The 23437-nt window shown below is 30.0% G+C and overlaps 1 protein-coding gene across 13 annotated transcripts in view; it reads right to left on the bottom strand.

Annotated features, from left to right (window-relative positions):
* Positions 1-10588: 10588 nt before the first annotated feature.
* The window catches only part of Spri (Src homology 2 domain-containing protein sprint), a 256568-nt gene continuing 243719 nt past the window's right edge, over positions 10589-23437 (bottom strand). For 9 of the 13 annotated variants that reach the window (XM_083038381.1, XM_083038391.1, XM_083038363.1 and 6 more), the window contains 13 exons: positions 22762-22946; positions 21554-21729; positions 20711-20806; positions 19498-20036; positions 18776-19421; positions 17783-18262; positions 17249-17402; positions 16384-16622; positions 15131-15597; positions 14693-14824; positions 14216-14458; positions 13627-13819; positions 10590-13359 (listed from right to left, as the gene is read on the bottom strand). In XM_083038381.1, coding sequence (XP_082894507.1) covers positions 13256-13359; positions 13627-13819; positions 14216-14458; positions 14693-14824; positions 15131-15597; positions 16384-16622; positions 17249-17402; positions 17783-18262; positions 18776-19421; positions 19498-20036; positions 20711-20806; positions 21554-21729; positions 22762-22946 — 3654 coding nt within the window. In that variant the 3' untranslated portion in view covers positions 10590-13255. Of the gene's footprint in view, positions 13360-13626; positions 13820-14215; positions 14459-14692; positions 14825-15130; positions 15598-16383; positions 16623-17248; positions 17403-17782; positions 18263-18775; positions 19422-19497; positions 20037-20710; positions 20807-21553; positions 21730-22761; positions 22947-23437 lie in introns of all 13 variants that reach the window. The other 4 variants (XM_083038295.1, XM_083038305.1, XM_083038354.1 and 1 more) reach the window with 1 other exon arrangement.

The raw sequence follows: 23437 nt of genomic DNA, 5'->3' as shown, positions 1-23437 counted from the left end.
GCTTGGTACCAAATAATTCTGTAATCAATGTACTATTAAAATGTATAATCGATGAATTTTTGGCTCGTCTTTAAATATTAGAAATTCATACTTTTTTGACGCGGACCCTGTGCGACGCATCCTTATTTTATGTATATCAAATTAAAAAATTTGTACGCTGGTGTCTGCATGGTACCAAAAGATTCTGTAATCATTGTACAATTAAAATGTATAATCGATGAATTTTTGGCTCGTCTTAAAATATTAGAAATCGATACTCTTTTACCGCTGACCCCATGCGACGCAAGCTTATTATATCAAGTTAAAAAATTTGTACGCTGGTGTCTGCTTGGTACCAAATAATTCTGTAATCAATGTACAATTAAAATGTATAATCGATGAATTTTTGGCTCGTCTTGAAATATTAGAAATCGATACTCATTTAACGCTGACCCCAAGCGACGCATCCTTAATTTATGTATAGCAAATGAAAAAATTTGTACGCTGGTGTCTGCATTGTACCAAAAGGTTCTGTAATCAATGTACAATTAAAATGTATAATCGATGAATTTTTGGCTCGTCTTAAAATATTAGAAATCGATACTCTTTTACCGCTGAATCTATGCGACGCATCCTTAATTTATGTATAGCAAATGAAAAAAATTTGTACGCTGGTGTCTGCATGGTACCAAAAGATTCTGTAATCAATGTACAATTAAAATGTATAATCGATGAATTTTTGGCTCGTCTTAAAATATTGGAAATCGATACTTTTTTGCCGCTGAATCTATGCGACGCATCCTTAATTTATGTATAGCAAATGAAAAAATTTGTACGCTGGTGTCTGCATGGTACCAAAAGATTCTGTAATCAATGTACTATTAAAATGTATAATCGATGAATTTTTGGCTCTTCTTTAAATATTAGAAATTGATACTTTTTTGACACGGACCCTGTTCGACGCACCCTTATTTTATGTATATCAAATTAAAAAATTTGTACGCTGGTGTCTGCATGGTACCAAAAGATTCTGTAATCAATGTACAATTAAAATGTATAATCGATGAATTTTTGGCTCGCCTTGAAATATTAGAAATCGATACTCTTTTACCGCTGACCCCATGCGACGCAAGCTTATTTTATGTATATCAAGTTAAAAAATTTGTACGCTGTTGTCTGCTTGGTACCAAATAATTCTGTAATCAATGTACTATTAAAATGTATAATCGATGAATTTTTGGCTCGTCTTTAAATATTAGAAATTCATACTTTTTTGACGCGGACCCTGTGCGACGCATCCTTATTTTATGTATATCAAATTAAAAAATTTGTACGCTGGTGTCTGCATGGTACCAAAAGATTCTGTAATCATTGTACAATTAAAATGTATAATCGATGAATTTTTGGCTCGTCTTAAAATATTAGAAATCGATACTCTTTTACCGCTGACCCCATGCGACGCAAGCTTATTTTATGTATATCAAGTTAAAAAATTTGTACGCTGGTGTCTGCTTGGTACCAAATAATTCTGTAATCAATGTACTATTAAAATGTATAATCGATGAATTTTTGGCTCGTCTTTAAATATTAGAAATCGATACTTTTTTGCCGCTGAATCTATGCGACGCATCCTTAATTTATGTATAGCAAATGAAAAAGTTTGTACGCTGGTGTCTGCATGGTACCAAAAGATTCTGTAATCATTGTACAATTAAAATGTATAATCGATGAATTTTTGGCTCGTCTTAAAATATTAGAAATCGATACTCTTTTACCGCTGACCCCATGCGACGCAAGCTTATTTTATGTATATCAAGTTAAAAAATTTGTACGCTGGTGTCTGCTTGGTACCAAATAATTCTGTAATCAATGTACTATTAAAATGTATAATCGATGAATTTTTGGCTCGTCTTTAAATATTAGAAATCGATACTTTTTTGCCGCGGAACCTGTGCGACGCATCCTTATTTTATATTTATCGTATTAAAAAATTTGTACGCTGGTGTCTGCATGGTACCTAAAGATTATGTAATCAATGTACTATTAAAATGTATAATCGATGAATTTTTGGCTCGTCTTAAAATATTAGAAATCGATACTCTTTTACCGCTGAATCTATGCGACGCATCCTTAATTTATGTATAGCAAATGAAAAAATTTGTACGCTGGTGTCTGCATGGTACCAAAAGATTCTGTAATCAATGTACAATTAAAATGTATAATTGATGAATTTTTGGCTCGCCTTGAAATATTAGAAATCGATACTCTTTTACCGCTGACCCCATGCGACGCAAGCTTATTTTATGTATATCAAGTTAAAAAATTTGTACGCTGGTGTCTGCTTGGTACCAAATAATTCTGTAATCAATGTACTATTAAAATGTATAATCGATGAATTTTTGGCTCGTCTTTAAATATTAGAAATTCATACTTTTTTGACGCGGACCCTGTGCGACGCATCCTTAATTTATGTATAGCAAATGAAAAAGTTTGTACGCTGTTGTCTGCTTGGTACCAAAAGATTCTGTAATCAATGTACAATTAAAATGTATAATCGATGAATTTTTGGCTCGTCTTAAAATATTAGAAATCGATACTCTTTTACCACTGACCCCATGCGACGCAAGCTTATTTTATGTATATCATGTTAAAAAATTTGTACGCTGGTGTCTGCATGGTACCAAAAGATTCTGTAATCAATGTACTTTTAAAATGTATAATCGATGAATTTTTGGCTCGTCTTTAAATATTAGAAATCGATACTTTTTTGCCGCTGAATCTATGCGACGCATCCTTAATTTATGTATAGCAAATGAAAAAGTTTGTACGCTGTTGTCTGCTTGGTACCAAAAGATTCTGTAATCAATGTACAATTAAAATGTATAATCGATGAATTTTTGGCTCGTCTTAAAATTTTAGAAATCGATACTCTTTTACCGCTGACCCCATGCGACGCAAGCTTATTTTATGTATATCAAGTTAAAAAATTTGTACGCTGGTGTCTGCTTGGTACCAAATAATTCTGTAATCAATGTACTATTAAAATGTATAATCGATGAATTTTTGGCTCGTCTTTAAATATTAGAAATTCATACTTTTTTGACGCGGACCCTGTGCGACGCATCCTTATTTTATGTATATCAAATTAAAAAATTTGTACGCTGGTGTCTGCATGGTACCAAATGATTCTGTAATCAATGTACAATTAAAATGTATAATCCATGAATTTTTGGCTCGTCTTAAAATATTAGAAATCGATACTCTTTTACCGCTGAATCTATGCGACGCATCCTTAATTTATGTATAGCAAATGAAAAAAATTGTACGCTGGTGTCTGCATTGTACCAAAAGGTTCTGTATTCAATGTACTATTAAAACGTATAATCGATGAATTTTTGGCTCGTCTTTAAATATTAGAAATCGATACTTTTTTACCGCTGAATCTATGCGACGCATCCTTAATTTATGTATAGCAAATGAAAAAGTTTGTACGCTGTTGTCTGCTTGGTACCAAAAGATTCTGTAATCAATGTACTATTAAAATGTATAATCGATGAATTTTTGGCTCGTCTTAAGATATTAGAAATCGATACTCTTTTACCGCTGACCCCATGCGACGCAAGCTTATTTTATGTATATCAAGTTAAAAAATTTGTACGCTGGTGTCTGCATGGTACCAAAAGATTCTGTAATCAATGTACAATTAAAATGTATAATCGATGAATTTTTGGCTCGTCTTAAAATATTAGAAATCGATACTTTTTTGCCGCTGAATCTATGCGACGCATCCTTAATTTATGTATAGCAAATGAAAAAATTTGTACACTGGTGTCTGCATTGTACCAAAAGGTTCTGTAATCAATGTACTATTAAAATGTATAATCCATGAATTTTTGGCTCGTCTTAAAATATTAGAAATCGATACTTTTTTACCGCTGACCCAATGCGACGCACCTTATTTTATGTATATCAAGATAAAAAGTTTGTACGCTGCTGTCTGTGTGGTACCAAAAGATTCTGTAATCAATGTACTATTAAAATGTATAATCGATGAATTTTTGGCTCGTCTTAAAATATTAGAAATCGATACTTTTTTGCCGCGGACCCTGTGCGACGCATCCTTATTTTATATTTATCGTATTAAAAAATTTGTACGCTGGTGTCTGCATGGTACCTAAAGATTATGTAATCAATGTACTATTAAAATGTATAATCGATGAATTTTTGGCTCGTCTTAAAATATTAGAAATCGATACTCTTTTACCGCTGAATCTATGCGACGCATCCTTAATTTATGTATAGCAAATGAAAAAATTTGTACGCTGGTGTCTGCATGGTACCAAAAGATTCTGTAATCAATGTACAATTAAAATGTATAATTGATGAATTTTTGGCTCGCCTTGAAATATTAGAAATCGATACTCTTTTACCGCTGACCCCATGCGACGCAAGCTTATTTTATGTATATCAAGTTAAAAAATTTGTACGCTGGTGTCTGCTTGGTACCAAATAATTCTGTAATCAATGTACTATTAAAATGTATAATCGATGAATTTTTGGCTCGTCTTTAAATATTAGAAATTCATACTTTTTTGACGCGGACCCTGTGCGACGCATCCTTAATTTATGTATAGCAAATGAAAAAGTTTGTACGCTGTTGTCTGCTTGGTACCAAAAGATTCTGTAATCAATGTACAATTAAAATGTATAATCGATGAATTTTTGGCTCGTCTTAAAATATTAGAAATCGATACTCTTTTACCACTGACACCATGCGACGCAAGCTTATTTTATGTATATCATGTTAAAAAATTTGTACGCTGGTGTCTGCATGGTACCAAAAGATTCTGTAATCAATGTACTATTAAAATGTATAATCGATGAATTTTTGGCTCTTCTTTAAATATTAGAAATTGATATTTTTTTGACACGGACCCTGTTCGACGCACCCTTATTTTATGTATATCAAATTAAAAAATTTGTACGCTGGTGTCTGCATGGTACCAAAAGATTCTGTAATCAATGTACAATTAAAATGTATAATCGATGAATTTTTGGCTCGTCTTAAAATTTTAGAAATCGATACTCTTTTACCGCTGACCCCATGCGACGCAAGCTTATTTTATGTATATCAAGTTAAAAAATTTGTACGCTGGTTTCTGCTTGGTACCAAATAATTCTGTAATCAATGTACTATTAAAATGTATAATCGATGAATTTTTGGCTCGTCTTTAAATATTAGAAATTCATACTTTTTTGACGCGGACCCTGTGCGACGCATCCTTATTTTATGTATATCAAATTAAAAAATTTGTACGCTGGTGTCTGCATGGTACCAAATGATTCTGTAATCAATGTACAATTAAAATGTATAATCCATGAATTTTTGGCTCGTCTTAAAATATTAGAAATCGATACTCTTTTACCGCTGAAACTATGCGACGCATCCTTAATTTATGTATAGCAAATGAAAAAAATTGTACGCTGGTGTCTGCATTGTACCAAAAGGTTCTGTATTCAATGTACTATTAAAACGTATAATCGATGAATTTTTGGCTCGTCTTTAAATATTAGAAATCGATACTTTTTTACCGCTGAATCTATGCGACGCATCCTTAATTTATGTATAGCAAATGAAAAAGTTTGTACGCTGTTGTCTGCTTGGTACCAAAAGATTCTGTAATCAATGTACTATTAAAATGTATAATCGATGAATTTTTGGCTCGTCTTAAAATATTAGAAATCGATACTCTTTTACCGCTGACCCCATGCGACGCAAGCTTATTTTATGTATATCAAGTTAAAAAATTTGTACGCTGGTGTCTGCATGGTACCAAAAGATTCTGTAATCAATGTACAATTAAAATGTATAATCGATGAATTTTTGGCTCGTCTTAAAATATTAGAAATCGATACTTTTTTGCCGCTGAATCTATGCGACGCATCCTTAATTTATGTATAGCAAATGAAAAAATTTGTACGCTGGTGTCTGCATTGTACCAAAATGTTCTGTAATCAATGTACTATTAAAATGTATAATCCATGAATTTTTGGCTCGTCTTAAAATATTAGAAATCGATACTTTTTTACCGCTGACCCAATGCGACGCACCTTATTTTATGTATATCAAGATAAAAAGTTTGTACGCTGCTGTCTGTGTGGTACCAAAAGATTCTGTAATCAATGTACTATTAAAATGTATAATCGATGAATTTTTGGCTCGTCTTAAAATATTAGAAATCGATACTTTTTTGCCGCGGACCCTGTGCGACGCATCCTTATTTTATGTTTATCGTATTAAAAAATTTGTACGCTGGTGTCTGCATGGTACCTAAAGATTATGTAATCAATGTACTATTAAAATGTATAATCGATGAATTTTTGGCTCGTCTTAAAATATTAGAAATCGATACTCTTTTACCGCTGAATCTATGCGACGCATCCTTAATTTATGTATAGCAAATGAAAAAATTTGTACGCTGGTGTCTGCATGGTACCAAAAGATTCTGTAATCAATGTACAATTAAAATGTATAATTGATGAATTTTTGGCTCGCCTTGAAATATTAGAAATCGATACTCTTTTACCGCTGACCCCATGCGACGCAAGCTTATTTTATGTATATCAAGTTAAAAAATTTGTACGCTGGTGTCTGCTTGGTACCAAATAATTCTGTAATCAATGTACTATTAAAATGTATAATCGATGAATTTTTGGCTCGTCTTTAAATATTAGAAATTCATACTTTTTTGACGCGGACCCTGTGCGACGCATCCTTAATTTATGTATAGCAAATGAAAAAGTTTGTACGCTGTTGTCTGCTTGGTACCAAAAGATTCTGTAATCAATGTACAATTAAAATGTATAATCGATGAATTTTTGGCTCGTCTTAAAATATTAGAAATCGATACTCTTTTACCACTGACCCCATGCGACGCAAGCTTATTTTATGTATATCATGTTAAAAAATTTGTACGCTGGTGTCTGCATGGTACCAAAAGATTCTGTAATCAATGTACTATTAAAATGTATAATCGATGAATTTTTGGCTCTTCTTTAAATATTAGAAATTGATATTTTTTTGACACGGACCCTGTTCGACGCACCCTTATTTTATGTATATCAAATTAAAAAATTTGTACGCTGGTGTCTGCATGGTACCAAAAGATTCTGTAATCAATGTACAATTAAAATGTATAATCGATGAATTTTTGGCTCGTCTTAAAATATTAGAAATCGATACTTTTTTGCCGCTGAATCTATGCGACGCATCCTTAATTTATGTATAGCAAATGAAAAAGTTTGTACGCTGTTGTCTGCTTGGTACCAAAAGATTCTGTAATCAATGTACTTTTAAAATGTATAATCGATGAATTTTTGGCTCGTCTTTAAATATTAGAAATCGATACTTTTTTGCCGCTGAATCTATGCGACGCATCCTTAATTTATGTATAGCAAATGAAAAAGTTTGTACGCTGTTGTCTGCTTGGTACCAAAAGATTCTGTAATCAATGTACAATTAAAATGTATAATCGATGAATTTTTGGCTCGTCTTAAAATATTAGAAATCGATACTCTTTTACCGCTGACCCCATGCGACGCAAGCTTATTTTATGTATATCAAGTTAAAAAATTTGTACGCTGGTGTCTGCTTGGTACCAAATAATTCTGTAATCAATGTACTATTAAAATGTATAATCGATGAATTTTTGGCTCGTCTTTAAATATTAGAAATTCATACTTTTTTGACGCGGACCCTGTGCGACGCATCCTTATTTTATGTATAGCAAATGAAAAAATTTGTACGCTGGTGTCTGCATGGTACCAAATGATTCTGTAATCAATGTACAATTAAAATGTATAATCGATGAATTTTTGGCTCGTCTTAAAATATTAGAAATCGATACTCTTTTACCGCTGAATCTATGCGACGCATCCTTAATTTATGTATAGCAAATGAAAAAAATTGTACGCTGGTGTCTGCATTGTACCAAAAGGTTCTGTATTCAATGTACTATTAAAACGTATAATCGATGAATTTTTGGCTCGTCTTTAAATATTAGAAATCGATACTTTTTTACCGCTGAATCTATGCGACGCATCCTTAATTTATGTATAGCAAATGAAAAAGTTTGTACGCTGTTGTCTGCTTGGTACCAAAAGATTCTGTAATCAATGTACTATTAAAATGTATAATCGATGAATTTTTGGCTCGTCTTAAAATATTAGAAATCGATACTCTTTTACCGCTGACCCCATGCGACGCAAGCTTATTTTATGTATATCAAGTTAAAAAATTTGTACGCTGGTGTCTGCATGGTACCAAAAGATTCTGTAATCAATGTACAATTAAAATGTATAATCGATGAATTTTTGGCTCGTCTTAAAATATTAGAAATCGATACTTTTTTGCCGCTGAATCTATGCGACGCATCCTTAATTTATGTATAGCAAATGAAAAAATTTGTACGCTGGTGTCTGCATTGTACCAAAAGGTTCTGTAATCAATGTACTATTAAAATGTATAATCCATGAATTTTTGGCTCGTCTTAAAATATTAGAAATCGATACTTTTTTACCGCTGACCCTATGCGACGCAACCTTATTTTATGTATATCAAGATAAAAAATTTGTACGCTGTTGTCTGCTTGGTACCAAAAGATTCTGTAATCAATGTACTATTAAAATATATAATCGATGAATTTTTGGCTCGTCTTTAAATATTAGAAATTCATACTTTTTTGACGCGGACCCTGTGCGACGCATCCTTATTTTATGTATAGCAAATGAAAAAGTTTGTACGCTGTTGTCTGCTTGGTACCAAAAGATTCTGTAATCAATGTACTATTTAAATGTATAATCGATGAATTTTTGGCTCGTCTTTAAATATTAGAAATTGATACTTTTTTGACGCGGACCCTGTGCGACGCATCCTTATTTTATGTATATCAAATTAAAAAATTTGTACGCGGTATCTGCATGGTACCAAAAAATTCTGTAATCAATGTACAATTAAAATGTATAATCGATGAATTTTTGGCTCGTCTTTAAATATTAGAAATCGATACTTTTTTGACGCGGACCCTGTGCGACGCATCCTTATTTTGTTTATCAAATTAAAAAATTATCGTAAAAATGAATTATTTACATAATAAAGCTGGAGTCAAATTCTGTATGAAAATGCATTCAATGTCTCTCAAATAATTAATTAAAATGAATAAACTTATCAAACATCTAATTTAATTAAATTATATAAATATTTAGTTGGGACCAATATCGTAAAAATGAATTAATTACATAATGAAGCTGGTGCCAAATTGTTAATGAGAATGCATTTAGTGTCTTTCAAACAAGTAATTAAAATGATTGAAATACTTTTAGATCTCATTTAATTAAATTATATAAATATTCAGATGTTACCAATATCGTAAAAATGAATTAATTATTAATAATATAGCTGGTGCCAAATTCTCAATGAAAATGCATTCAGTGTCTTTCAAACAAGTAATTAAATTGATTGAAATACTCTTAGATCTCATTTAATTAAATTATATAAATATTCAGATGGGACCAATATTTTTGGTGATGAAAATATGTGAATTAATTATGCAATGCATAAAAATTTATTATTAAAATCTTTAACAGAGAACAAAAAAATAGAATTTCTTACAAGAATCTTCGATCAAAATATCTGCGCTTCTATTAGATTCGCGCGTCTGTACCGCGCGAGACTGACCGCAAGACTCTGAGCAGCGGTATCGCCAAACGCAGCTATACGTCCGTCACGCTGCGCGTCTCGCGCAAGACTGACGATGACGATCAGTCTCGCAATCGCAATGTCTCGAAGTCTCGAGATCGAGAATCAGTCTCGCGCGAGACGCGCAGCGTGACGGACGTATAGCTGCGCTTGGCGATACCGCTGCTCTAAGTCTTGCGGTTTGCGGTCAATCTCGCGCAAAACGTGCAGCAACTCCACCTTGATTATTTTATATTTTCGATATGGGTCTATCATCTGAATATTTTCATAATTTAAATAATTGATCTGGGATCAATCTAATCATTTAAATTTTTTAATTGGGCAAAAATTAAATTATTTTTATTAAGAATTTAATTCCTGCTTTATTATATAATTATTCCATATTTTCGATATGGGTCTATTATCTAAATATTTTCATAATTAATATAATTGATCTGGGATCGATCTAATCATTTTAATTTTTTAATTGGGCAAGAATTAAAGCGTTCTCATTATAGTACTTTGAACTTTTTTAATATTTGTAATAGTTATCAACTGATTTCTGTCAAAAAATATTAATTAAGTTAAAACAAACTTCATATTACTTTTTTGAAAATATTATTTTTTTAACATAAAATCGAAGAATGGCACGTAGCGCGCGCTTGTGTTGTTCTAGTATTAATAAAAAAAGAGATTACAAGATAAAATTAAAAATATCTGAAAATTCATATAATTTTTTATTCGTTTTGTCGTTCTATTAAATATTTGAATGTTGATTTTAAATAAAATTTAAAAATATATTTATAAATATGCGAGGTTTTTTTTTAATGTTAAAATAATTGTCAGTCGTAAATTTACGAATACGTACGAATAGTAGAAAAGTGTTTATTGAGCATAGACTTACATTACAATGATAATAATCACTATAATAACGAAGTTTATAATGATAATTAATGATACAGGCTTCATATCGCAAGGGATAAAAAAGTTACTTAAATGTAATTTTACAAACTTCTCCGATTTGTATCGGTTTGACTAGTACATTAAAAGCATATATCGACATTAATTTAACTAATCGTCATGTTAATCATAAAACGAATGAGAGCACATCTACGCCACAAGCTGATATACAAGGTATAGTATATTAAAAACGTGTTAAATAAATTAAATACAAAAAAATGTACATTTATAGATCGCTAATTATTATTATATATATAACGAATGCGCTAATTGTAAAAAAAAACGATAAAAAATGCAAGGCTGATTTGTACGAACTCTCTGTAGCAAAATATGTTTAATGTTACTTTTGTGAATAAAAAATCGTCAATACTTCTCGCAGATCTAACGAAATCTTCGATATTTTTTACAAATATAAAAACTATCACTGCTTATTTATAGTTTCTAATTTCGTATCGCCAATTATTATTATTATTATTATTACCATTCTTTATTTCATAATTTTGTTGAGATACACATGGCATAGATGCTACACATTTATACACATACACAGCCTTGTAGATCCAAATCAACCTAGCAAATTTTTTTTGCAGAAAACAAAGCAAGGAATCACATGTCAAAAATATTAATAATAAAATTAATATATATAGAACTTATAATAATAAATATACAATGAAATTTGCTTAACAGTACGGATTGCTTATTTTGTTAGATTTCACGACTCTTCATCTTGTAGAAAGTACTTAAAATAGAGGTTCTAAAAGCTACTCTTCTTCGTTCTTTCTTTTTAAATTTCGCATCTTCTCGCGCGCACGCGAAGAACTTTTCTTATTAATTTTTTTGTCACTCGATATTATTTAGAAAACGTATAGCGCAATTTATGTCTTATATATATATATATAAAGTATTACATTCGCAGAAGTTGGTTCTCAAGTCCAGAGATCATCATAATAAATATTAACATGTTTGCAATAAGAAGACTGAATCTTTAAAAGTAAATTTTGGAAAATAATCAGAAAATTTGATAATTTTTTAAAAACTTTTCTTCTTAAAATATTGAAACAAGCAAAAAGGCTCAAACAGAAAGCTTTTTTTATTTCAATATATAGTTTCTTACAAGTAAATTTTTTAAATTTGATATAAAAAATCCTGTATAATTTAATTATTAATTATAGGAAGTTAATTATAATAATTATTTCGGTAATTTAATTAAACAATTATTAATTAAATATCAAACAGTGAGTAATAATAATCTATTTTAATTAATAAAATAAAAAACTTATATTAATTTTATTTATTAATTACTAACAATAAGATAAATATATTATTTATCAATCTTTCATTTAATTTTTTTATTAAATAATTATTTATTATTTTATTTCTCTGATGTTCTCTCGACACAAGTTCCACTTCATTCATTTAGAAGAGCTTTGCTTCGAAAGAGCAACGTTCTTCTTTTTTTTTTTTATTGCAAACGTTCACGAGACATTGAATACTGTGAATAAATACAATATAATATACGACTTATCGCGATACACTGTATATCGTGTGTATGATCACAATCATACGTATTCTTCATGATTATCATTTCTCACACATATGTACGAGGATTTTCATTCTTCTTCATCCTATCAGAGTTACATTTGATGAAATATAATTTAAATCCACATTGCATCAAACCGATCGATAATTAACACTTGATCGCAGAAAATAGTTTCTGTAATACGTTTATATAATACGATTTATAATTGCGGTGATCGAAATATTATATTAACCCTCATTAGAAGATAATATAAATTTTACAAAGTTTCGCAAAAAGATTAAATAAAAGAAAATATTAAAATTATACAAAAAGACTCACATCGATATCAGGAGACTATATTGCATAACTGTAAATTTAGTTATAAATTTTTAATATTTATTTTACCACTTTCGAAATTAAAAAAAAAAATTTAAGAGATTTATTTATTTATCAGGAAAATGACATACATTGTTCTTTATATTTTTGATATATAAATATCATATCTATAAGAAAGAAAAAAATAATTACATATATATATGCCATTTATATTATTATTGTATGTATGTATAAAGCTCTACATTTTTTGTATTATAATTTTAATGTTCTGTGGTCTCAAAAACCAAAATTCTGTGAGGGTTAAAATATAACAAATCCATGATTAAACATCGCATACTGTTTAATATCACTCTCTCTATTCGTAATTAAGAAATTTATATCAAATTTTCTTTTCCTTCTCATTGTTTAGTGAAATACCAAAATATGCTATATGTATGTATGAGTGACAAAGATTTTCTTATTTATATCTATCGTCAATTTCTTATAAGAAAGTGTTCATAAAAATTGGCAGTGCTGAAAGAATTTCCACATCAAAATTCTTTTTCAAAAAATCCTTAAATGCTCAAGTTGAAATTGTATAATTCGATATTCAAATAGATATTTTAGTGGAAAAGAAAATGTATTATAACTTTCCATGATATACGATTTATATCTTGGAAATGACGATTTATGAGTGATATCTAGAGAGACTAATTTTTTATGTTAATTAAAATACTTCGCAACTTTTAAGAACTAGTCTTGGGCCACGCTATTTTTGCGTCAATCCGTTTGTAGGCGAAAAGGCAGTGAGAGAGCTCCTGCGGACACTCATGATCTCCAAGCAATGTTTCTGAAACAATTAAATGTTCAAATACAGCAATCATAAATCACCGAAATATATCATTTTTTATTTTATTTATTGAAAAAATTATTATTTTAGAAAATATATCATTATAAAAAAATTTATTATATTATTTATAACAAAACTTTTATATTTAATATATATTAATATATTTTCTATTATAAAACATATTTTACATTATTATTATTATTTTATATTATTATATTTCTCTCTCACATTAAATTTTATATTTTATTTATATATGTATAGGTTTACCTTCCCCTTGCACCAACTTGAAAAGTCCATAGTCTTGAGGGTTGGTGCATCTGATTTTATGCGCAAGGATACGGCAGATTTCCTTGGTATTCATGTTAGGTCGTACCGGAAGTGTTCTGGTGTTTAGGGAACCGTGCAGCTCATCCGGTACCAAGATCCGCATCACGGACGAACAATCGGGCGTTCCACATCCCTAAAAAGAAATTATCATCATCAAGATATCCAATTAAAATTTAATATATTTAGATTTTCTCCAGACAATATGCTTTAAATATATACACACACATGTAATCATTATATAAACTTATTTTATTGTTGTATAAAAATATTATAATTATAATTTTTATATTATATAATTATAATATATAATTATATAATATTATTATATAATTTTATATTATTATATTATTTTATTGTTGTATTTGTTATATTATATTATTAATTATATTATATTCTTTTAAATATTATTATTATTTTATTTTTGGATAAAAGTAATGTCACATTATCATGCTATACTATACATTTATAATTTATAATATCAACAATTTGTGTTAGTTATGAGATATAATCAGCAATATTTATTGCTTACGTTCAGTGTAGATATGGTTCCTTGGCTGGACTTGAAAGTCTTCAAAACATGCACCGCGCTCGATAGAGTTGTCAAATAATAGCCGCCCTCGCCACTTAACAGAGAAGCGTGCAACAGGCCCCACATGTACTCGGCTTCGATTTCAGCATCCACTACTTTGCCACGTACCAAAACCCAGATCACCAAGGGCAAAAGGTCATCGGCACCCAGCGTAATGTGTCTACCAGAGTTAGCTTGCTTCACCTATAAAAACGTAACAATATTACATTACATTATTAATTAAACATTTTATGATTTCTTTTGCATTATGTATTATAAAATGATAAGAATATTATAAATATACATATATATGTTGATGCTAATATATATATATATATATATATATATATATATATATGTTTATATATATATATATATATATGTTTATATATATATATATATATATATATGTTTCAGAAAAATTGTGGAAAGGCTTACAGAGTTGAAGATGGCCGAAATGGCGGTCAATAAATACTCTAATTTCTCAAGTGGGGAGTCAGATCTTTGCAGTCGCTCAATGCACTTGAGAATGCGCTCCAGATTCTTCTCCGAAGGAGGGACGATCTTCGACTACGCATACAAATAATGGACGATGAGAAGATTTAATAAATATGATATATAAAACAATAAATAATACATAATAAAAAATTGCTAATAACTATGAAATAGTAATAGATATAAATTTATCGATTTCTTTTTAATTTCAATGTAATAAATATTTGTAATTATAATTTCATATAAATTTATATATTCAGTATATTATTTATATATCAGTATATGAAATTTTATTCCCTTTGCTGTATCCTTTGATAGAGTTATACCTTGTTATACCTTTATTACATCTTTTGATACACTTTATTACATATACACACTTACTCGAACGCCGAGATCATGAATAGTCTTCCCCTGGGCGTGTTGAATGTTCTCCGCCAGGGTCTGCAACACTCCGGTGGCGACATAGTAATCGATGAACAGCCGACAAACGTGTTCCCGCAAAGGTCTCACCACTAGGCCCATCATCACATCTTCGAGGATCGCGTCGAGATTGAGGAACTCGTTCGGCCGCAACTTTAATCGCTCCTTCTCCACCTCCTTCTCGAATTCGCGCTCACCGTGTTTCACCAGGTAGTTCTTCATACCCGACATGAACTGCCGCATGTTGCGCATCACCACGTGAGGCGTCGCCTCTTTACTTTCCCGCGTGCATTGAATAAAATTGTCGATGTTCTGCGAAAAGGTCGTCGTCTTGTCCGCAGCAAGTTGAAGAGCGTAAGCTCTGATGGTCGCCCCGGTTCCATTCTGTTGATCACGACTTTTCGAAAGAGCTTGTATTCGTGGCGGTGCTATAAAGAGGAAAATGAACATTATTTTTCAGGATCTCTCAGAATGGAAAAAGTAATATATTTTATATTATAATAAGTATATTCGCAATAGGACATTTATTTATTATTTTTATTGCATAAATATATATTGTTTTATAATCTTTATATTATATTTTATTGATTTTTTATATCCTATATTTTATAATACAGCTTTCTTATAAATAAATATTTGATGAAAAACGGCAAAATAATAAATATATTATCCATGTTACACGCAATTCCATTATTCTATACCTACTAATTATATAATAGAACAATAATGTTACAGATGGATAAATAGATACACGTACTTATTGTTAGTTACGAAAGCTGTCCATTGTTTAATGTGCTAATCACAGTTACGTGTTTCTCAAGGTTTCGCGTAGATATATCAACATGCATTGTGTTTATACCATACGGTGTTACGAAACTGATTAAACGTTTTAAAAGTTTTGTTAAATTTTTTGAATGGAATAAGAATAATGGAGAGAGCAGAAATATATATAAAAAAATTATTTAATCGCGTTAATAGAATATATTTATAATATATTTATATTATATTATATTTTAATAATATATTTATTTTATCAAAACATTCGTTTATAAGAAAGCTGCGTTATAGAATATAGGATATAAAAAATCCATAAAAAATAGTATAAATAAATATAATAAAATTATTCAAATATGATAAAAATATTTAAAAATATTTGTTGAAATTCTTAATATACTTAATCGCAAAATTCATTATAAGAGAGATATGAAACTTGCACAAAAGAGGATCCAGTCGTTCTTTAAAACTCTTGTTTCGCTTAATCTTTTCCACGTCGGTCTCCACATCCGTATCCAGCATGGTCTCCCATTCGGAAGGATCATATGTGCGATCTTTCCGTGAGTCCGGTGTACCTTCGCGGTTCACGTTGTTTCGCTTTTCCACGTTGTCATACGAGGAGTTTCGGTCGCTATACAAGGATTCGCACGTGTCCGATGATTTTAGCAATTCTGGGTATCTGTCGGATCCAAAGATTTATTGTTACAATCGTAGTAAAATGGTACAATTTATCATAAACATCTCTTAAAGAATATTTCAAGAACAAATATTTTAGATGAAAATTATTGAGTGTTAAAGGAGATTTGAAACTTGATGCGTAATCTCAAATATCTTTGTCAAAATTGCATCAAAGGCTACCATTAAATTTTAATTAGGTATTATTCAATTTTTTAATTATTATAGCTTATAGAAATTTCGAAATTATATAATTACATCATTATTCTTTATTAAAAATTAATTTAATTTAATTTTTAATCTCTATTAAAAACTTTCTATGTTATGAAAGGTGATAATTTTTATGCAAATATATTCAATGTCCTCCTCAAACAACGTTTATTTAAAACATTTCTTGCTAAGATAAAATGTTCTAACGCTTTTTAGCTGTCACTCTATATATTTAAATATAGAATATACATAATAATCCATTAGAAATCAGCTGATCAGAGGAAAAGTGACATTCTACATTTTTCGACAAAATTAAATAAAAATGTAAAATAAAAGACATCCTTATGCGAAATTATCGTGAAAACTATTTACAATTTTCTATGTTCCATATTTGATTTTTATTTATGTTAAGAAACATACCGTTGCAGAATTATACTTTGAACCGTCAAGATATCTCCAACAATGTTTCTATTGCACTCCTCGTCACCCGGGAATTTTCTCGCAACATTGTCACCATTATAATCGGCATCGCAATCGTAATCTGGTTCGCAGTCTGGCTCCTCCACGTCATTACCTATCCGAAATAGTTAAGAATTTATTATTATATTTCTAACATATGTATGTATACATACACACACCAGAAATAATCCAGTAATAAATAAATATATACGAAAGGTGATGCGATTATTATCGGAAATAATTATTTAATTCTCCTTCCTGGCAAAAAAATAAAAAATTAATAAATACACTTTTATTAAAAATCGCACATGAAAGTTGTTTGGGATTTTTTCGACTTATTTTCTAACAAATTGTATAATTACGTACTTAATTAGCATAAATTAATTAACATTCTGTAGGGAAAATTTTTTAATCGAATATATAGCATTTAAAGATAAACTATAAATTGCGTATATAATATATTAAATTATATATGCGATGTATAATAAAACGTACCGATAAACTCCCAGCTGGAGTCGACGGTCCAAGAAGTGTCATTGACCATCTTAGTCCTTATCTTCGGTGGCTGAACGGGCTTCGCCCGGGGAATCTTCTTCGTCTCTCTATTTTGGCTCAATCGTTTCGCCAGGTTGTCGACCGACGAAGAAATCAGTGGCGTCTTATCTTCCGTTTCCTCGGCAGGTTCTTCCCAGCAATCGATAGGATGCAACTGATTAGCGTTTCCTGTCGGAGTCTGCAACCAACCTGGTTCGCTGTGCCGATATTTATGTATTAGTGGATTATTTCTGGTCGGTCGTCTCCTCGGAACGATAGCGACATTCTGAGCGATAGCGTCGGCTGGTTCGGCATAAAAGGGACTACTCTGTTTAGATTCCGGGGTCAGGGGACTGTTGCTCCCCGAGTTCGCCAGAACAAGGCCCAATTTGTTCCTCGGAGGCGTCACTGTGTTCGGACTATTCAACGAATTGGCACTGCCTACGGAAACAGGAGAATTTTTAATTTAAAAAAATCTTTAAACAAAATTTTAAAAGGATTTCTAACACTTGATAAGATTAAATATAAAAAAAAGAAATGATTTAAGACACTTCGAACAAAACGTCAAAGTTTTAAGAGAAAAATTTTAATCTGAACTAAAATAAATATAAATTAAAATAAAACAAAACTCTCTAAAATAAAATATAATAAAAATATAATACAAAAATAAAATTAAAATAAAATATGATAATTAACACAACTCACAATTTTCAATATAATCGTATTTCAAAATTTCAATATAATATTCATTACTCTTCTAATAATAAAAAAATTTAAGAATAATATAATATAATATATAATGAAAAATAAGGATATACACATTTTATAACGATATTTTTATAATTATCTTAGCAAAATTCCTCTATTAAATTAATATAAACTCTTTTTTCTACGTAGATTTGTTACACAATATTTTAATGCCATTCTACATGCAACAATCTAATAAATACTTACAAACTCTAGATAGCAGATCGGGTCTCTTTCCCATTCCAGTCTCCTCTAATGAATTCTGATCAGGACTCTTCATTTCCGGAACAGGTTTAAAACTGCTAAATTCCGGACTTGTTATCTCCTTACTATATCCTGTCTTATCATTCCTTAACATGAACCTATCGTCCTTCAAAATTATCTGTTCTCCCGCTGGCAATCTTTCATTCATAAGACTTCTTTCGGATTCCTTGGGACTCAACAGACGGTCATTGGAACTTCTCAGACGATCCTGCGGGGTGCAAACAAGCTTGTTGTCTTTCAACCTGTCATTCCAGGTTGACTGCGTCGACTGGTCGGTCGTGTTCCAGATATCCTCGTAGTCGGAAATCTTGTCGGCTGGCGAGCTACGGTAGTACGATTCCAAGATATCCGATTCTTGATAATGTTGCGAATTTTTCCGATTCTCGCGATCGCGTCGCCTTTTCGACTTACTGGTGCTGGAGGGAGTATTTGGAGAAAGTACGCTAGGTGTCTTCGAAATTAGCTTGGAGGTGGGAGATAAAACTGGCGTGATAGGGGAGAGAGGTGATTTAATAGAGAAGTTGGAAGTGAGAGACTTGTTAGACTGAGGACTCAGCAGTGACGTGTTGGCGTCCGACGGTGTATTTTGCTGTTGACAGATAAACAAAAAGGTTGTGATAATTAAAATTACTCATTATTTTAAGAATTATTTCTCTTTCTTTTACCTGTGAAGTATTCGAGCTCTGATTCACGTTGAAGGTCACCGTCGTAGTCACGGTGAAATTACTTTGACTCTGACTGATACCAGGTTTAGCCCATCTTGGCGGCGGTGGCGGTGGAGTCTTCACAGTTTGCGTAGTTTTATCGCTCTCGGCAACGATATTCCTGATATCCGGTAACTCTGGTGACGTAGCGCATGACAGATTGTTCTGATGGAAGCTCGAGGTAGAAACGAATCTTTCTGAATTCTTGTTCAGACCGTTTTTCAGGGTGTCGAAGCTCTTAACATCCTGCGCGGGACTCAGAACGTTGTTCTCCACGTTGTGAACCACCGGCGATGGGCATCGTATGCTTTGCACTAGGTTCGGTGAGATCAGCTTGTGTTGAGAGAGCTTGTCATTTGGTGACGAGACGTTCCGGTCTCTTTTGTTGTCGTTCAAAGGTTCATTGAAGGTCGTCAGATTGAGGGTATTTGGCGGAGTCGGACGCGGTTGACGTGGCAACGATGATGCAAATGTCGATGTGTTCGTCGGAGAGGGGGTGTCTGCTCGCAAAAATAAAATTTTAGATAAATTATTTTTAGAACAGTTTGAAGAAATTTATCTTGAAAACTAGCTCTTGAAAACGATAATTCTAAATATAAACGAGAGAATTGTGCAGAAATTTACATTAAATATATGTATCATAATTAATATCCCAAAAACAAAAATTTAAAAAGATATTCAAATATAATATTGTTGATTAAATTCGCGCGCGTATTAAAAAAAAACATTTTTTTACTTTATATTATTTTATTTTAATTAATTTATATATTTATTTTTAAATTATATTAAATTTATTTACTTTAAACAATATGATTTTTTAATCAATTCCATATCTGTATTTCTGGATCTTAATTCTTAATTTTTTAATATTTTATATAATTAAAAAAATAGTTTCTACATATAATATATTTAGAAAAAAATTAAGATAAAGCATATGAAATATTTCAAAACATTAAGAAAATATTTATACATGTATAAAATCTTTAAACCGGAATAAAATAAATCTAATCTATAATAAAATAATCTTAAATCTGAGAAAAAATAAGAAAACGCTTTAAAATACAAAAGAGAGCCATAATTTCAACTAATAAAAAAACATTTCAACAATTGATCATTAGTACAATTGAATGAATATCTATAAAAATAAAAAATAAAATGTCAATATCTTTCTTACGTGTATTGTGAGACGATATTGGGGCCAGATTGAGCACTATATTTTCAGTGGTCGGCGTATCCGCATTATTGTTATTATTATTATGATGATTATTGCCTGTGAAAAAAAGATAAAAATATTTTCCACCTATGTCTATAATTCTTGTTTAACTTGAAGCTATTTAATATCAAATGTAAATTTCTAATAAGTCTAACTAATACATTCTAACACACAAAATGTCTAATAAATCTTTTAATAATTAATACATTTATTAGAGAGAACTGATTTTATTTTATTTTTATATGTATTTTCTCTCGCATACAGAATGTGTGGATGTATTTATTAAATAGACATATATCTTTACGTCAAATACATACATAAAAATAATGACAAATCGGCTTGCGATGTGTGAAATGATAATTGTGACAAAATGTTTGTCGTGACAAATATATATTATTAACTAGTCCTAATCTACTAATAATTAATTAACATAAATAATAAACTATTTTAATCCTCATTCGTTATCATTTCACCAATTTATCATTATCATTACAAATTTATTATTAATTGCAAAATGTCAATACATATATTTTATTAATTAATTAATCTTGAAATAATTACAGTATTATTTGCGAAAGTGCATAAAAATATTGTAATCGTAGAAAATAAGCAGAAAAATTGAATGTTTTTAATTTAAGCGTAAGTTTTACTCTTTTAATCATATAGACGGAAGATTATAATATATCTCGAGTATTTTTGAGAGTCACTTATATAGGATACTTTTTGTACATGTATTTTTTATCATTTTTTAGAAAAGTTTTTTTTACGAATTTTTACGAATTTGCAAATATATCGAAAACTTACCACCATGGAAACTGCTAAGACTAGAGGTATTACTGCTACCACTTTCCGGTGGTTTTGGATTCGCCATAGGATACCGCCAAAATTCCTGACCCAGCAATGCCAGCGACGATAATTGCTGTCTATTCTTCGCTTCTCGCATCGCTCTCGGCAGGGTCAACTGCACCGGCAGCTCATCACTGCTTGCCAAACAAAAATAATCACAAATCAATTCAAATTATATATTTCAAATTAAATCAATTAAAAAATTACACTAATTTTATTTTATTAAATTTTCTTAAATTTTCTTAAATTTGTTCAATTTAATTATATATGTATATTTATTAACCATGTGACGGAAAAGTGTGCATATGTGCGTATATGTGCGTACAACGTTGAAATTATATTTTAATTATATTTTTTATACACCTCCATTCACAAAAAATATTTTATAAACAACAATTTTCTACATTAATTAAAATAACAAAGATATTTGAAATAAACAGTTTTATATACTGCCCTCTTTTTCTAACAAATCTCTTATATGTATAATGTATTTCATATAAAATTTTGATATTATTAAATAGTAAGTATTTCATCATAAAATATAGATTCATTATATTTTGCCAGATATGATTTCCGTATTCGATCACAGCATAAAGTTTCTATATTTTATTTTGATCTTATGTTAGACCTGTTTAATATATTTAGCATTTTTTTTTTTTTAATTATGTATTAGGTGTAAATGTGTTTTACGAACTAAAAGAATCCTAAACCAAACTTAACATCCATTATTAAATTAATAATATATAAACAATTTCTTGATTAAATGTATTGATTGTATATCAACTTTTAAACAATTAATTTTTTAAGTGTTTAATAATTTTTTATTATTTGAACTTTCTATTCTAATCTCTTCTATTTATGGCATTGATAAAGGATCCTTATAATATTTTAACTTTCTAAGATTTTTTAGATATATGTATGTATATTCCTTTTTATTGTATATTAATTTTTTTACTCATATTATTATAAAAAATACAATGTAATTATAGAAAGATTTAAAAACCTATAAAGAAACACAAGAGAGCATATATAGCGTTGACAATTAAATGGTTCGTGACACATAGGAATTTGTAGAGATTAGAAGAATGAGGGACGATATCACGTGTGTCATATTTCCGGGGCGGAAATCCGTAATAAATAAGAAAAGAAAGAATAGGCATTCTCACCAGCACTGCGAATAATGAGCAATCAGCGAAGGGATATTGTCGAATCTATTCTCGCTCGTTTCCAAGCTTAGCTTGCCCTTGTTCGCCTGGATCAAGTAATGCTCGATATATGGTCCTTTGCCAGCCGGTAATCTCACCGAAAGAGCCATTGTGTCGCTCTGACTCGATTGTCGCACCACAAAATTCTGCAACAAAAATAAATGTATGCTTATAATAAATCATGATTTTACGTCTACAAAAATAACTAGTTTATATATGTGTGTGTATTTCGAAAAATACGAAATATATACTGTTAATAATATATATATATATATATATATATATATATATATATACATATATATATATATATATATAAGATATAAAAAACAATAATAAATAATATAAGAAAAAATTTATTTTATTGTTTATATCACTAATCTCAATTCCTAATTAAATAATAAAATCATCTTTTTTAATTACATATTTCATTTATCGTAATTAAGTTTTTTCTGTTTTTCAATTTTTTTTTAAAAAAGGAAAAAGATAATAAAATAAGCAATTCAGATTCTAAAAAGATTATCTAAAAATTCTCACAATATATACAGGGTGTTAAAAAATTTGACCGATAAATTGTTGAAGAAAAATAGAAGACTTCAAAATAAACATTTTTTATTAATAATATTTTTCTCTGCGA

The sequence above is a fragment of the Prenolepis imparis genome, unplaced genomic scaffold, assembly GCF_030444845.1.
Source record: "Prenolepis imparis isolate NDT839.2.m4 unplaced genomic scaffold, iyPreImpa1.0 SCAF_1, whole genome shotgun sequence".
NCBI classification, from domain to species: domain Eukaryota; kingdom Metazoa; phylum Arthropoda; class Insecta; order Hymenoptera; family Formicidae; genus Prenolepis; species Prenolepis imparis.
The sequence above is the reverse complement of the archived record's forward strand: the minus strand, read 5'-3'. Positions and strand labels throughout refer to the sequence as shown.